The sequence below is a fragment of the Lissotriton helveticus genome, chromosome 1_1 (assembly GCF_964261635.1).
Source record: "Lissotriton helveticus chromosome 1_1, aLisHel1.1, whole genome shotgun sequence".
In the NCBI taxonomy this organism is placed as follows: Eukaryota; Metazoa; Chordata; class Amphibia; order Caudata; family Salamandridae; genus Lissotriton; species Lissotriton helveticus.
Window position 1 is genome coordinate 1,323,335,651 of NC_136057.1, and position 14,271 is coordinate 1,323,349,921.

Below are 14,271 nucleotides of genomic sequence, written 5' to 3' on the forward strand. Positions count from 1 at the left end.
GATGGGTCGTTACAACGTGGACACTAATGTGGTAACACTTACCTGAGGCATGCTCACACACCCTGGGGGCGATATCTGAAGGCAGGCTATTTTTCTGGCACCTTCTTTCTGGAGCAGCTGTGGTAGATGCTCAGTACTACTGCGCTTTTGCATCCGATTGTCCCGGCTACCGGCCGGCACACTCTGAGTCCTGTGGATATGTCTCCTGGTCTTAGTGAAGCTCTGGGAGGTGACCAATCCGTGGAAGGCTCTCTCCTCTTCACGGCCTTTGTTCTTCTGGATGCTCATCATGGATATGCTCTTCGTCACCAGGGGGCTATGTTTAGGAAGGTCTTTGGGAGCCAGGAACCCAGGCTTCTCGTTCTCTCCACTGCTGAAACAGAAGAGTTGGAACTCAATGTGTGAGGGAAGGGATAATCTATAGAGTTTACAGTGTCCATTACCTTCAGTTCTGTCTTTAATAAATAACAAAGTACACCTAATGTACAGAGATTCAGAAATATGCAGTGACAAAGCAATTACTGACTCCAAAACCAGTGTTTTCGTCAGCAGACCTATCACACCTCAGACCGTTCATTATGGCGTTCCTGGTCAATATAGTCACTGATGCGGAGAGAACTCTGGGAGGTAATGTTTCAGCTGCAGCGATCTCCGTGCAATGGACACAAGCTTGAGTCCCATAGACTGCTTCTGCTTTGCTTTCAACCTTCTGATGAGTGATAAAATGTGTACCAAGTCTATTGGGTAATTGTAATTCTGTTAAGCATTTTCGAAGCATAGGATGTGTTAGTATCAATATTCTAAAGATGCAAATGTTAGAACAATAAAGTTTGTGTTCTGGTGGAACTTGGTGGCGCATATAGAATGGGATAAGACAACTTACATAAAAATGCTGTAATAGATCAAAAAGTACCAATGCCTCGGATCAAAAGGCTAAGCTGTGTCTGCTAGCTCCAGAAAAGAGAATCAGTGAAATTACTGAGTCAATATAGAGCTAGTGTCAATTGCAATGCACAACATAAAGTAACTGTCATTACGTCTATTCTGAACTTCCATGGGGAGTTTTTTGATGTCAACATAGAGGAACTATAGTCCCAGATCTAGAGCATGAAACTACACTTAACAAGAAAACTGGATGCCATACATCCCAAATCTGCGTTTCCCAAGATACTGAGAGCGGGCTAAGGCCGAAGCAACACTTAGGCAGGTCCAAGCTCAGTGGTGCATCATCCTATCTTTACGCTGGAATCTCAGGTGATTCCTGTCTGACTTGATAATGATGTGATTGATAAGAGTGTGTCTGTCAACCATAGGATGTTCGATCCAACATGGGAGTTCATTCTTCTGACTTTACACCTTCAATATATGGGGCATGGTGGTTCCTTTTCCAATTTGGCATATTTTCCATCACTCAGTTATACAAAGGTAATTGTGCAGTTAACGATATAGGGATACTACTGATAGGGAGTCAACTTGATAATAAAAATTTGAGAGGGAAGAGAAGGAAAAATGTATGTATCGCAAGAATGGAAAAAGTCAATATCACTTGATTGTGTTTAAATGCCATCACATACAAATTTGGAAAAAAGAGCATAAGAAGAAAGAGGAGAAAATTATGACATCTCACGTCAAACAGTAAGTTACATGCACATATGTTCATGATCTGTCTGATTGGAGTCATGGATAAAACCTTTGTGGATACATAAGCCAAGTAATTCAAGTAAAACTCCTTCTTACTGTCCATGGGAAGGTCTGTAAAGTCCTTTCTTGATCACCTGACTCCAGGGAAGGGAAAAAACCTACTGTGCTATCCAGAAGTCGATTCCAGAAGAAGTTCCAACTGCTCTAAGCCACATAAAAATAGGAGCAAAGGATGTGACAAGAAAATGAGGGAAGTAATGTGTTACGACCATCGTCTTCTCGTGATTACCTCCTTTATATATGCTTCAAAAAGTAGCTGATATCACAGTAAAAGGGGCTATTACAAGCTATGGACAGGCCATCATCTTGAAAAGGGCTGCCTATTAGGTTTGTCCATGCCCGTTTTCTGGAATTCATGGCATTCTTTTGGCAATAGAAAAAGCCCAAGTTTGATATCCTTTGCTCTGTGTTGAGTTCTGCATTCCTGCTATCATATTTTATGTTCCACGCTCCAAGAGGTACATGGAACACCCTCCTGGGTGACCACAAGCACAGAGGTGTCAGCACAGTCTCAGTGGCAAGGGTGGTCATCCATGAACTGAGCACAATGTCCAACAAGGTGCTGTCAGGCAACATACCATATGTATTTGTAATGCGCATGTTCACCTAAGAGTATCTTGGCGCTGAATAACGAATGTTTATTTTTACCCAACTCAATGGTACTCATTTTATTGACCTCAGAAGGATGAAAGGCTGAGTGGACTCGCTGGGATTTGAACTTGTGACCAAGAGGTCGAAAACAGGCCCCTACAGTGGTCGCATTAGTCCACTAAGCCATCAGACCTGTCAATGCAAGGAGTGCTCCTTCCCTTCTGAACAGTGGTGTAACGGGTGAAGGGGGCGTCCGCCCCAGACGGCTCGAGTTTAGGGGGGGCATCGCCCCCCACGCTCTTACAAGCGTTTGCCGCGGGCCGGCAAAGGCAAGAACTGCCATGAGCGACAAAGTGTGCAGCTACGCCACTGCTTCTGAATGTGTGAAGTCTCTGGTTTGCTCTTGCACTGCTCCTGGAAGTGCTCTCGGTACAGATTTCAACTCTGATGTAACACTTAGATCAAATTATTTATATGTGTTGTTGACAGTGAAATAAGAAACTGAAGTTTGCAATAACAGATGTAATTTCTAACTTGTATTTGTAGGTTTGCACAACATCCAAGTTCCATATAAAATAGTCTGGTTTGCACAAAGTGGAGAGACGGCTTCCCAGAGACATTCATTAGTAATGTGGGTTCTCTAAAAATACTCACAAGATCCTCTATATATATTTTTTTAAAACATAAGTGCAACATGAGCGCATTCAGTCACTAACACTTCCTTACCAAGGTAATCAGGAAAAGATTTAAGTATCATCACATTTTAACTTTTCCTGAAATAAGGGCTCTTGAACTTTGTGAAATGCTATTACAGGAGTAATGAATGACAAACTAGCGTAATTTACCTGCTTAATCCATTGGGGTTGGTACAGATGCCAGATGGAACTGGGGTCCCTTCCTGGATGGCTTGAAGAATGGTTGGAAGTGGCTCCAGCCGGTCCTTCGTTTGCTGTTGACCAAGAGTAATAATACAGTTGTTACCGCCTTCACATCGCTAGTTTGTGTATGAAAAGCACCTTCCTCAGTTACAGGTGGGGTCATAGCAAGAAAACTGTTAGAGGGAACCCCAAATTCTGTAAGTTGAATCAGGGAGTGTGGAAGAAGTGCCTGAGGTGGAATGGAGTGTGCCCTGACATTGCAGGTGTTCCTTCTCTCAGAACCTTGTCTGAAATCAAAAGTGCATTGCCTTTCTTGCAAGATAGCTTGTACATTTGGAACCTGAAGTTCGCGCCATTTTAAACTGAGGGGATAGGCCTAGTGATTTTTTTGCTAACCCAGGTTTGTTTTTAGGTCTGTCTCGACAGCGCAGGATCTGCCAAGTGCATTGGTACCCCCTTCCTTAAAATATGCACAGTGGGCTCTGGCTATGCCCAGACGAGTAATACTCTCACAGCTACTGTTCCCATTGCCATGCACGAGGGATTGTTTTACACCAGACAAGGGCAATCATCAAGTTGTTTGTCACGTTCATTACTTTATCTCCCGTATGCATTCTCTACAAAAACATTTTTTTTTGCTGTTTTCCCTATTGTTGGCAAAGCCATTAGGGTGTGATTAATGGGATAAAAAACATTTGTGCATGCAACACACTTTTGTGAATGTCTGGGTTTACAGGCGTTGGCACAGTAAAGCCAGACCTAATGCTTGTTATATGTGTAACGATACAAGTCTGTACAGGACATGTGTGTCATAACTCTGAAATACCTTCTTGTGGTGAATTACAATTTGTACTTAGATGTTTGCAAATATTGCATGGTTTTCATATGTGTATCAGTGGGATAAAGTATTCCCCATTGGCTGTTGGGGTTGTAGGATATAGTCAGGCCTAAAGTCATGCATTACTGAAAAACAAATATATGGAAGAATTACTGACGAGGAGGAAGTATTATAGTAATGAAAAAAGATATGATCTTGTGAACATCTTCTAAAGGAATTTATTGCATTACTATGATTTTATGGTTTAATAGACATAGTAAATAAACTCTTTCTCTGCCTTGTACTTATAACACTATCATGATGTAATGATTTCGCTAGTGTATAAAAAAACTACTACCAAATTTCATAAAGATTAACAAAAAGATTTTTAAAAAAAACAATAGTGGTTTTGTCCACCTGTATTAATTGATTTAGATTATATACTTACTGAATGTGAACTATATTATTCCTTAGCTAAGTTAATCAGTCATTCGAAGCACAGAAGTGATGGTTTTATTTAAACACATGCTTTTCATAACTTCACTATAATAAAAATCAACAAAATATTTTTTTCAAAGTGTCGTTATTTAATTTTTTAATTTCATTTAGCAGTGTATACATTGCACTGCGATAGCTATTTGTTTTACGGAACAAATAATGTAAAAGCCTCAGGTCTCCGTTGGAACCGACAAAAACAATAAGTGCACATCACGGCACGGCACACATTCTGTTCTTGGCACTGCCCTTGCCACCACTGAGGCCAGCAGCTGCCACCCCTGGCGACCCATAAATAATGTCCATGGTCTCTATGTCCTTTGCTCTAGTTAAAGAGCTAATTTTACAATTTTGATGACTCAGTTCCATGCCTTCTTCCTATATGCAGTTAAGTCTGGTACCGTTTTGCAGCCCATTAGTGTGGAATGAGAATTTTGTTAATCTCTGAGTGGTGCTAAAGATTTCACTTCATTTCCTTCCACCCAGTGCTTTAAATGTAAACACAGAACTGCAAGAACTACCTCAGAGTACCTGCCCATTTCAAGCACTACTTCCACCTGAATAATCCTTTAATGTGGCCATGGTTGTATTTTCACTTACGGCATAGAAGGAAGGTCAGGTTTTTGCATTTTTTGAAGTTTCAAACATTTTGGCACATTCAGTCTGTGTTAAGCACTCTCCAGAAGTAGGTGTATTACCTATTTTATTTTTTCAGCAAAATAAGTGAAAACTGTTTACATTGTTGTGTTGCAAAAACTCTACAAAAACGTAATTTTCTGGTTTATTTTCTGTTATTTTGCAGACTTTGTCTCTGACGGTTTACAAAACCTAATCTTTGCTAAATTTGTGACGTTTTCAAACTTTGCAATATTCCCCACAAAACGTAACTTTTTTTGCATATCCTCTCTTTTCACCATTGTAACATGCTGCAGTGTTATATTTCTTACACCATTCGAAAGGCATTCTAATTATATCTTTTTTTACATTTATTTATATTTTTACATATAGTCTGAGCACCTTGCACCAATACAATTGTGATTAATGAACAGTAACCTTGTGTATTTCCAAGGGCAGCTCCTCCGTTGGAGCGTAGGAGCGTTGCTCCACTTAAATTATCCACAAAGCCCCAGAGATGAAAAATAAAATGGTAATTAATTACCATTTTATTTTTCATCCCCCGTCCAGAACAGAGCGCCAGGACGGGGCAGGGCCTGTTGAGTGACATCTGCAGGGAGAAGGGGGGGCTGTCAATGCACTGATTAAAGTGCGCACGTCTTTTTGGCTGGCCGTCTTGCGACGCTATCCGCACATGCACTTTAAACATCTCAACAGCTGGGTTAGATCAAGTGCAGGCTTCCAGAGCGCTGTGGAGCTCCAAACAGGGTGCTTGTCTCATGCTGCAAGAGAGCAATGCCAGGATTGGTCAAGGAAGTTTTCTGGGGGTCGTTTTGCAGTGGAAGAAAGAAAACGTCCGGTGCAGAGGACGTCCGGTTCGTTTCAAGTAAGTGGATTAAAAAAAAATATTATTTTCGCCCCTCAGTAAATGTCAGCCGCCACTATGTATTTCACCAATCAATCATTGAGTGTTGTTTCACTCCGTTAGGAACACCTGAGCATCAGCATTCAAACAATAATGTTATCTCAAACCATAGGCAAGTTTCTCATTCCCATATTTTCTTTTTTACTCTTTTTCTTTTACCACCCATCTACCCAGTGTAATTCACATTTAGAATCCATGTCGATGACCGCAGTAGTCTTAGGTTCCTGTCATCCTACAACTTTGCCAAGTGGCTTACTGAGTAGCTCGTGGGTTGGCCAGTATACATCGGGTCAGCCATATATTATGCCATATTATTAAGTGGATATTCCTCCCCCCACCACCAAGAGCTGGGCTCTGCACTTTGACAATACCTTCCCCTTCCCGGACTAGGAAGCCAACTCTTTAACCCGCCACTCCTTGTTGCTCCCTTTACTGACAGAGAGAGTGATATCCATTGCTGTCTGTATTTAAGGGGGTCGTGTACTTAGTGAACCAGAGAGGGAATTGTTCAGGTCAGCACATTCCATCAACTTTCTTTATTTGAGTTTCCTTTGTCACGGCACACTCCATCATGTCCCGGACCCAGCTATCAATAGATGGGGGTTAGGACTAGTCATTGTAAGGCAATCCTTTTTTTGGCCAGTGTTCTCCCTAATAATGAGATTCGTTTTACTTATACATATCTGTTTTTTCTCTTTTGGTATTATGCCCAGCAGGCACTTCCTCATCATAGGGGCCACCCGCTTCCCACGCTGCCTCCAAGTCTTTGCACAATCTCCACCCAAAATCTGTCGTTTGGTTGTCCCACATAACTTGTAAAAAATCGTCTCCCTTTGCCTAATACCAAACACACCTAGAGGACTGTCTCGTTAAATTTTACTCAGGTCTGCTGGAACCAGATATGCCATATGAACGTAGTCGTACTGAATTCATTTAAAGACTACATTACTCTACACCATCGTAACCTCCCTGCACACTGCCAATGATTGTTTATGAGTAAGGTCCTCCCCATAATATATTTTCCACTTTTCCTTTACCTTTAATGTCTTGGTGGGCCTTTCTGCTCTCACAGCCCTATAAATATTGGAGACCAGTGTTCCACACTGTGGCATGACTAGCATCTTTGTCAACGTCTATGTATGTTCAGGCAACTCCATAAATCGGATCCATATACCTCTGGAGGTACGAGCCACACAGGAATATTTGAAAAACTGTCCACTACCAACACCAAAACTTTCTTGCGTCACAAACATCTTCTTGGGATACAGATCTGCCAAAGACAGACAAACTCCCTACTTTCAGCTCTCTGGTGCCATATTATGGGCAACTTGGCTGAATGGATGAATGCTCCATAGTGACATATCCAGCACAAACAACAGAGGTTTCAATACTGTCTTAACCACTCTGTACCATATTATATATGTCTATCTTAAAACACAGCCTCTCAATAATACATTTGGTTGGGGCTCGTCCCCATGTGTTCTATCAAATGTCTCTTCTCCCTGTTCTCACCCTCCCCCTGCCAGTGTACAGCAGGCTGTCATTGGTGGCTATATAATATAACTCCATATCTGAGACCTCTAATCCACCCTTCTCCAGTTTACGCTTCAGGGTAGCAACTTTAAGATTGATTCTCCTGTCTGCGCAGATCAATTCCACCAATAACTGATCCAGAGATTTGAACACTGTTTGTGAGATAAGATGCATAGCTCCCTGAAGTACGTGCAAACAACGCAGCAAAGAAGACATTTTGGCAGAGCTTCCTTGCCATGACTGATAATGTTAGTGTGGTCTAGAATTTAACCGAGGACCGAATGACAACTATTAACATACAGTAAACAACCTTTACAACGAAACTTTTACAACGCACTACCATTACAACACGGTCATTACAACGCAAACCATTACAACGCATTGCGCTGGGGGGGCGCTCTAGGATAGGGAATAAGTTTAATTTACTATCCAACACCTTCCCTAGTGTCCAGGGGACTGGAGTTGGAATAGTAAATTAAACTATTCACTATCCAACACCCAAAAGCACTATGCGTTGTAATGGATTGCGATGTAAAAACCGCGTTGTAAAGGCAGGCGTTGTAGTAGCCTGCGTTGTAACGTCATACATCCTTAACATACCAATATTCAATCTTTGACTCTAGAAATCTAAGGTCTGCCTTCACCAATGGACCATCGAGCCACAGCAATGAATCAGACAAGGGCCGCAAAGTTCACCCAATTGGGGCAAAGTACTCTGCATATAGCAACCCCATGTGATTGGCAGCCCCTACCTGTATTCTGCAATGTCCAAACCCTTCCCCTCGCAATCTGAAGGCCAGCAGTTCCATTATTAGCATAAATAGGAGGGGAGACGGGTTAGCTCCGTCTTGTGTCCCTCTCTATTTCAAAGGTTTCTGATATTATACGTCCATTGCAAACTCTCACCACAGGCCAGGTATACACCAGCTTGACGCGCCAGATATATTCCTGCTTTAAACCTACCATCACCTTGCTTTCCACATGCAATCCAAACAGAGTCAAAAGCTTGTTCAATGTCTAACAGGACTACAGTGTACTCCTCCTCAATGCCCACTCTATGAAGAACATTCAACAGTCAATGTAAATTACACAGCGTTTTCCTCTATGTCACAAATCCGCACGGATCCTCATGGACCAACCCTGAGTGAGTCTACTGGCTAACACTTTGCTAGGTATTTTGGGGTAAACATTCAGGATGGTTCGACAACAGTTCTCTTGGATCACTGTTGACCCTGGAAGCAGTACTATCTAGGCTTACCTCATTGATTCGAGTTCTAATTTTTTTTATTGTCATCTATATCTTTCAAATGTTTACAGGGACTCGAACTGCACGATAGGGATTTCCCTACATGCAGTTTTTTCATTTGAGTGTAAGAATGTCAGGACCTTCTTGGGCATTTTACTGAGCAAATGCGCTTGCAATGCTTCTTTCCCTGTTGATTTAATCGTCTGTGCTGTCAGTGGTTCTAAGTCTACAACTTAAATAAGGCTACACTAACACAGGGGCCCTAGAATATATGATTATAGCAGTAGACGCAATGGACAGATTCATTACCTGGTCTATAGTAATGAATATACTAAACAGGAGAGAGTGCAGGACAGACAGCTGAGTTGCCAAGTCGATATAACCATCGTAGGTGGACATTTGCATTTCGCTCTCCCGACTTGAGATGGTTTGAAGGAACATCTTCATGTTCTCCTCGTTGTGCTCAAGGAATTCATTCATGAACCCCATGTATGCTTCTTTGTCACCAAACCTGCCAGAAGAGGAAGGGTAGAAAGATTAGCAAGGAAAAAATGACTGCATGAACAAAATATTTTCATTGTGCTCCAACAATTACGATGTCTCGAGGCATTTTCATGAAACCGACCGAATTCTAAGAGGAACAGTAATAAAGAACAGTAGACATTCTTGTCTGATGTTGTGGGAGGATAGCTTATGGATTCCCCGGAAAAAGAACTACCTAGGTAAGTAACCTTTCCTTCTCTTCCAGAGCATCCTCATCAATAGTCATAAGCACTGAATAGGATAGGAAACTCATCCCATTATAAAAAGCAGTTAAGAAAACAAAAAGGCATCAATCATCACAAAAGCAAATTCCTCTGAGACCTGACCTACGTGGCAATGAGCTCTTGAGTGCGAATATGGACAGTAGTGTCTCAGGAATGTTTGCATGGACCTCTATGTAGTGGCTTTCGATATCTTTGAAACAGGTACATTTCCCGACAGAGCCACTGTAGCAGCTTTCCCTCTAGTTGAATTTACAATAATTAAAATACAAGAAACTATCTGTCTTGAGATGGATTATTTTGTTGTAGGTAAACCGGTGTTTGCAAGAGCATAATTTATAAACAGATGATCAGATTATCTTTCATCCTAAAGCCCTGAATAATGACTCAGACAGAGTGGAATTATCATATGGAAATCCACTCTCCCTAATTTTGAGTGGGCCAGTGTTCCTGCTTCCAGTTTCCCTGATGTTGCAACACCAGAATTGATGTTGGCAGGCGGTAATTCTATCTGGGAAAATCATTGCATGAGGCTTTGGCTGCAGAAGCAGCCAGGCCCTTGCCCCATTTCTATTCTTTCACTGGGGAGCATAAAATGCTCAGCCATGCCAAAATTTAGCTTCCCCTTCTCTTCCTTATTTCCCACATCCCCTTCTTTCCAACCACACCTCACAGGAAACATCCTTTACAATGCGGTGTTTATACCGCGGGGCCTTTACGACACAGCCATCACAACGCAAGTCATTACTACGACTTGCGCTGGATGGCGCTCTTGCTCAAGGAATAGTTTAATTTTCTATTCCAACACCTTCCCTACTGTTACGTGGGCTGGAGTTGTAATAGAAAATTAAAATAGTCCACAATCCAGCGCCCTCCAACGCAAGTCGTTTTAACGACTTGCGTTGTGATAACTGCGTTGTAATGATAACGCGGTGTAAACACAGAGTCGTAATGACATACATCCCACCCCACATAGAGACTGCAGTATATATTTACTACCTGCTCTGAGCAGGCTGTAAATGTATGCGTTAAATCCCCAAATATTAGAAATTCTGTCTGGTTTTACAATTGGTAAATCTGGTCTCTCAATGTAATTCCCCATTCCATGTGTTGTAACTCATAATTCCACAGTACTAGTGATGTTACTGCACAGTACCATTATTTTTTTCAAATGCGGATTTACCATTCTGCCAGTACTGTGAAACTCATGATCTACCCCTATGTAGAATTTCAAAACTCTCTCATGTCTAACATGTAAAGGGCTTTTTCCGCTGGAATAGAAGTGTTCAGAAAGAAGGCGGCTAGGGAAATGGACTGATTGGCATGAAAATCTGGGAGCACCTTAGGGATAAAAATTGGATGAGGTCTCATCACCACCATCTTCTTATGGAATACAGTGTAAGGTTCCTGAGAACACAAAGCCTGAATCCCGCCAACTCTGTGAGCCGAGGTAACAGCTACCAAAAAGACATCCTTCCAAGACAAATGATGTAAGGAGGGCCTGTGTGCAGACTCGAACAAGAGCACCAGCTCCAAGATGGAGATGAGGCTCTAGTTCGAGGAAACACTTTCCTAGTACCCTCTAAAAAGTCTTTAACCACAGCAATTCTAAAGTAGGAGGTTTGTGAAGGATATGTGCTATAGGCAGTGACTTCCGCAAGTTGTAGCTTAAGTGATGAAACTGGACCTCAGACCTTGCTAAATGAAGTCAGTAAGGAATCACCACTTTTTCCCAACATCTGGAGGGACCGTAGTTGTTCTGGATACACCATATTCAGAACCTCTACCACTTGAAAGCTTATGATGTTCTGGTGAAAGGATGCTTTGCTTTTCGTAAAATGTCCATAGAATCCTGTGGCAACTTTAAATATCTTACTGTACGAATTCAGGAGCCAGGCTGCTAAGTTCAATGATGGAAGGTTGGGATGCAGGATCTGGCCATCTACCTTGTATAGGAGATCTGGTCTGCACAGCAGCTTTCTGTGTGGTTGGTCGGATCGATGAAGGAGGTCTGTGAACCACCAATGATGCACCCACTCCGTTGCTATCATGATCATTTTGGATTTTTTAATGTTATTGCTTGATCTCCATTTTCAGGATCAATAGAATGGAAGGAAAAGCATACAGAAACCTCTCTCTGACCAGTATGGCCAAAGGAAATTCCCCTTTGACCCTGGTTGATAGTCCCTGGAAACTATGGACCTGATTTACATACTGCATTTTGTAGCATGTCAAGTAATCTACAATAGTACGATTTATTATTATTTATTGCAAAATGCATTTCACAAACCTATGTGTGGAAATCTCTACCTCCACCTCTCATATATTTTTAATAGGGAGATCTTTGCACATGTAAGTTTACTACTTAATAGTAAATGTGAACAGGATTAGATGGACTGGTGTGGACATGGGGAAAATCTACTACCAAGTGGGAAGTGTTTGGGGACACATAAGTAGTGGGATAAGGAAGGGTAATGAGGAGTTTAGGGAGGGGCATGTTAAATCAAACACCTATCCACAAAAGAGTAAGAGCATTGCTATTCACAACCTGCCCATCTAAAGTTACCACTGCCCTAAAGGTAGTGCTTATTTAAAAAAAACAAGAAATAAGTGCAGAGACCTAAAGTTTTTCTCATAAGCTCACCAGTTCTGTGGCTGTATGTCAGGTTTGCCAAATACCAAAGATGTCTAGTCGCAATTCCTTTCCATGCCTCTTTCATGTACTGTCATATTCTCCCTTTATCTAACTCTTGCAGGTTCGTTTATATTCCTGTCTTCTATCTGCCCTTGTCACTGTTTTTCATTCTTTCTCTTCCCCTTTCCTTTTACATTGTCCCTTTTGGTCTGTGTCAAAGTCTTTTGATAGAAATTGAGTCTCGGTCCCAAAAAACAGAGTGCAGGTGTGCTCCACCTACAACCACTGGCTCAAATTACGCACTGCCTAAAAATGACAAAAAAGTAGTAAATGTACTCTAGCTAGCCTTTAGAGTACATCCAGCAACTCACAAGGCCACTCGCAGATACTGCAACACATTCTCATAGGAAATAATGGAGGCAGGGACGTAATCTAGTACTCTTTAGGAAATAATGTTAAAATAATTAAAATATTTTGACTTTGAAATCATGTGTAAATTTATTTCTGGGCTTACAAATTATGCAAAATTATTAATTAAATATATTTATTTGCATTCACATTAATAGTTAACTTATTAAAATTAATTACATTTTTCAACTTTTATTAAAGATTGAAATGTCATGTTTATTAACTAGACACACATTTTAATTACATTTAATAAGCTGTGATGTAGATTGTGTTGTATTCTGTTTAAAAATGAATTAATATTTATTAAATACATGTATATTTGTAAATTAATTAATAAACATGTACTCTATGATTTTATTTTATCACTTACAGAATAAAAAATAATTATGTTAATGTATTTACAATAAAATAAATAAAATATTTTTTTTAGAAAATGAATAAACGTTAATAATTTTTTCCATTCTTTCCCTTGGGGAGATCTCCGTTTTAGTGGCAAAGATCTCCTCTGCAGTGGTGAAGATCTCCACCAAGGTGGCAGAGGTCAACACCACAGTCAAAACCACAGTGGTGGAGATCTTCACCAAGGTGGCGAAGATTATCACCTATGTGAGAAAAGTGACAAGCAGTAGCCCGGCTAAAACCTGGTTTTCAGGTGGTGGAGACATGTACATCTACACTTTGGAGTAAATTTACACTTGAAAATGATAAACTGCCAAATGTAGTAAATTTACTTGAGGGTAAGAGTAAATTTACACATGTCTGGACATGTTCTTTGTTCTGTGTTTGCAAACATGTCTATTTGTGGTTTGCTCCAGTTGCCAAAGATGCTTTGCACTACTTTGTCATTGAGAACTTACTCATGGTTGTCTTGAAATGCTCAACTCAGTGAGTCCACTTCTGCATTCTGGATCCCTGGCCGAGGAACCGCTGTGATGTGTAAGTCTCATGCTATAAGCCATCTTCAATTCATTAGTGCTCCAGGGACAGAGGCCTGAAATGTACCCCCACGCCCCCCCCATGTGCTTTTGTAAATAATACATTTTTGTTGTCTGTTTGAAAAAGCAGAGACTTTGTCTTAATAGACTGAAAAACAACTTTAATTCTAGATTGGCAGCTCTTAATTCCAGCAGGTTGATATGATAGGATTTTTCCTTTTTTGACCCTGTAACTTGGGCTTAGAGATGATCCATGTGTGTGCCCCATCCTTGGGGATAAGTGTCTACGACTATTGTCTCGGTTGATACATCTTGAAGAAAATGAAATCTCTTCAGGAGAAATCCATCACTCCCAGAGACTCCAGACAGATAGATGAAAGTTTCCCCTTCGAAGGATTCTCTCTTGCGACCCCGCGTGTCTAAGATCACGGCCAAATAGCATACTCTTTGAACCACAGTTGTAGTGGATTTCTTTATATATACCTTTTGACCCAGGATGTCTGAAGCCTCAGTGAAAGGACTCGGAGCACTTTCTGTAGTTGGAGCTCTTATTAACTAGTCATCTAGATAGAAGCAGATGATGATCTTTGGCCTCTAGAGATGTGCTGCAACAACCGCAATACATTTAGAGAAAGTTTGTGGTGCCAATTTCAGCCCAAAATGGAGGACCTTAAATGGGATATGATCCTTACCTACCACAACACTCAGGCACTTTAGATGTTCCCATA

The 14,271-nt window shown here is 41.1% G+C and overlaps 1 protein-coding gene across 2 annotated transcripts in view; it reads right to left on the reverse strand.

The window, feature by feature from the left end:
* The window catches only part of RASAL3 (RAS protein activator like 3), a 286,096-nt gene that overhangs the window by 36,742 nt on the left and 235,083 nt on the right, over positions 1 to 14,271 (reverse strand). Inside the window, exons 12-14 of one of the 2 annotated variants that reach the window (XM_078682087.1) lie at positions 9,111 to 9,312; positions 3,138 to 3,241; positions 43 to 370 (exon numbers count right to left, since the gene is read on the reverse strand). In XM_078682087.1, coding sequence (XP_078538213.1) covers positions 43 to 370; positions 3,138 to 3,241; positions 9,111 to 9,312 — 634 coding nt within the window. Of the gene's footprint in view, positions 1 to 42; positions 374 to 3,137; positions 3,242 to 9,110; positions 9,313 to 14,271 lie in introns of both variants that reach the window. The other variant, XM_078682079.1, reaches the window with a different exon arrangement.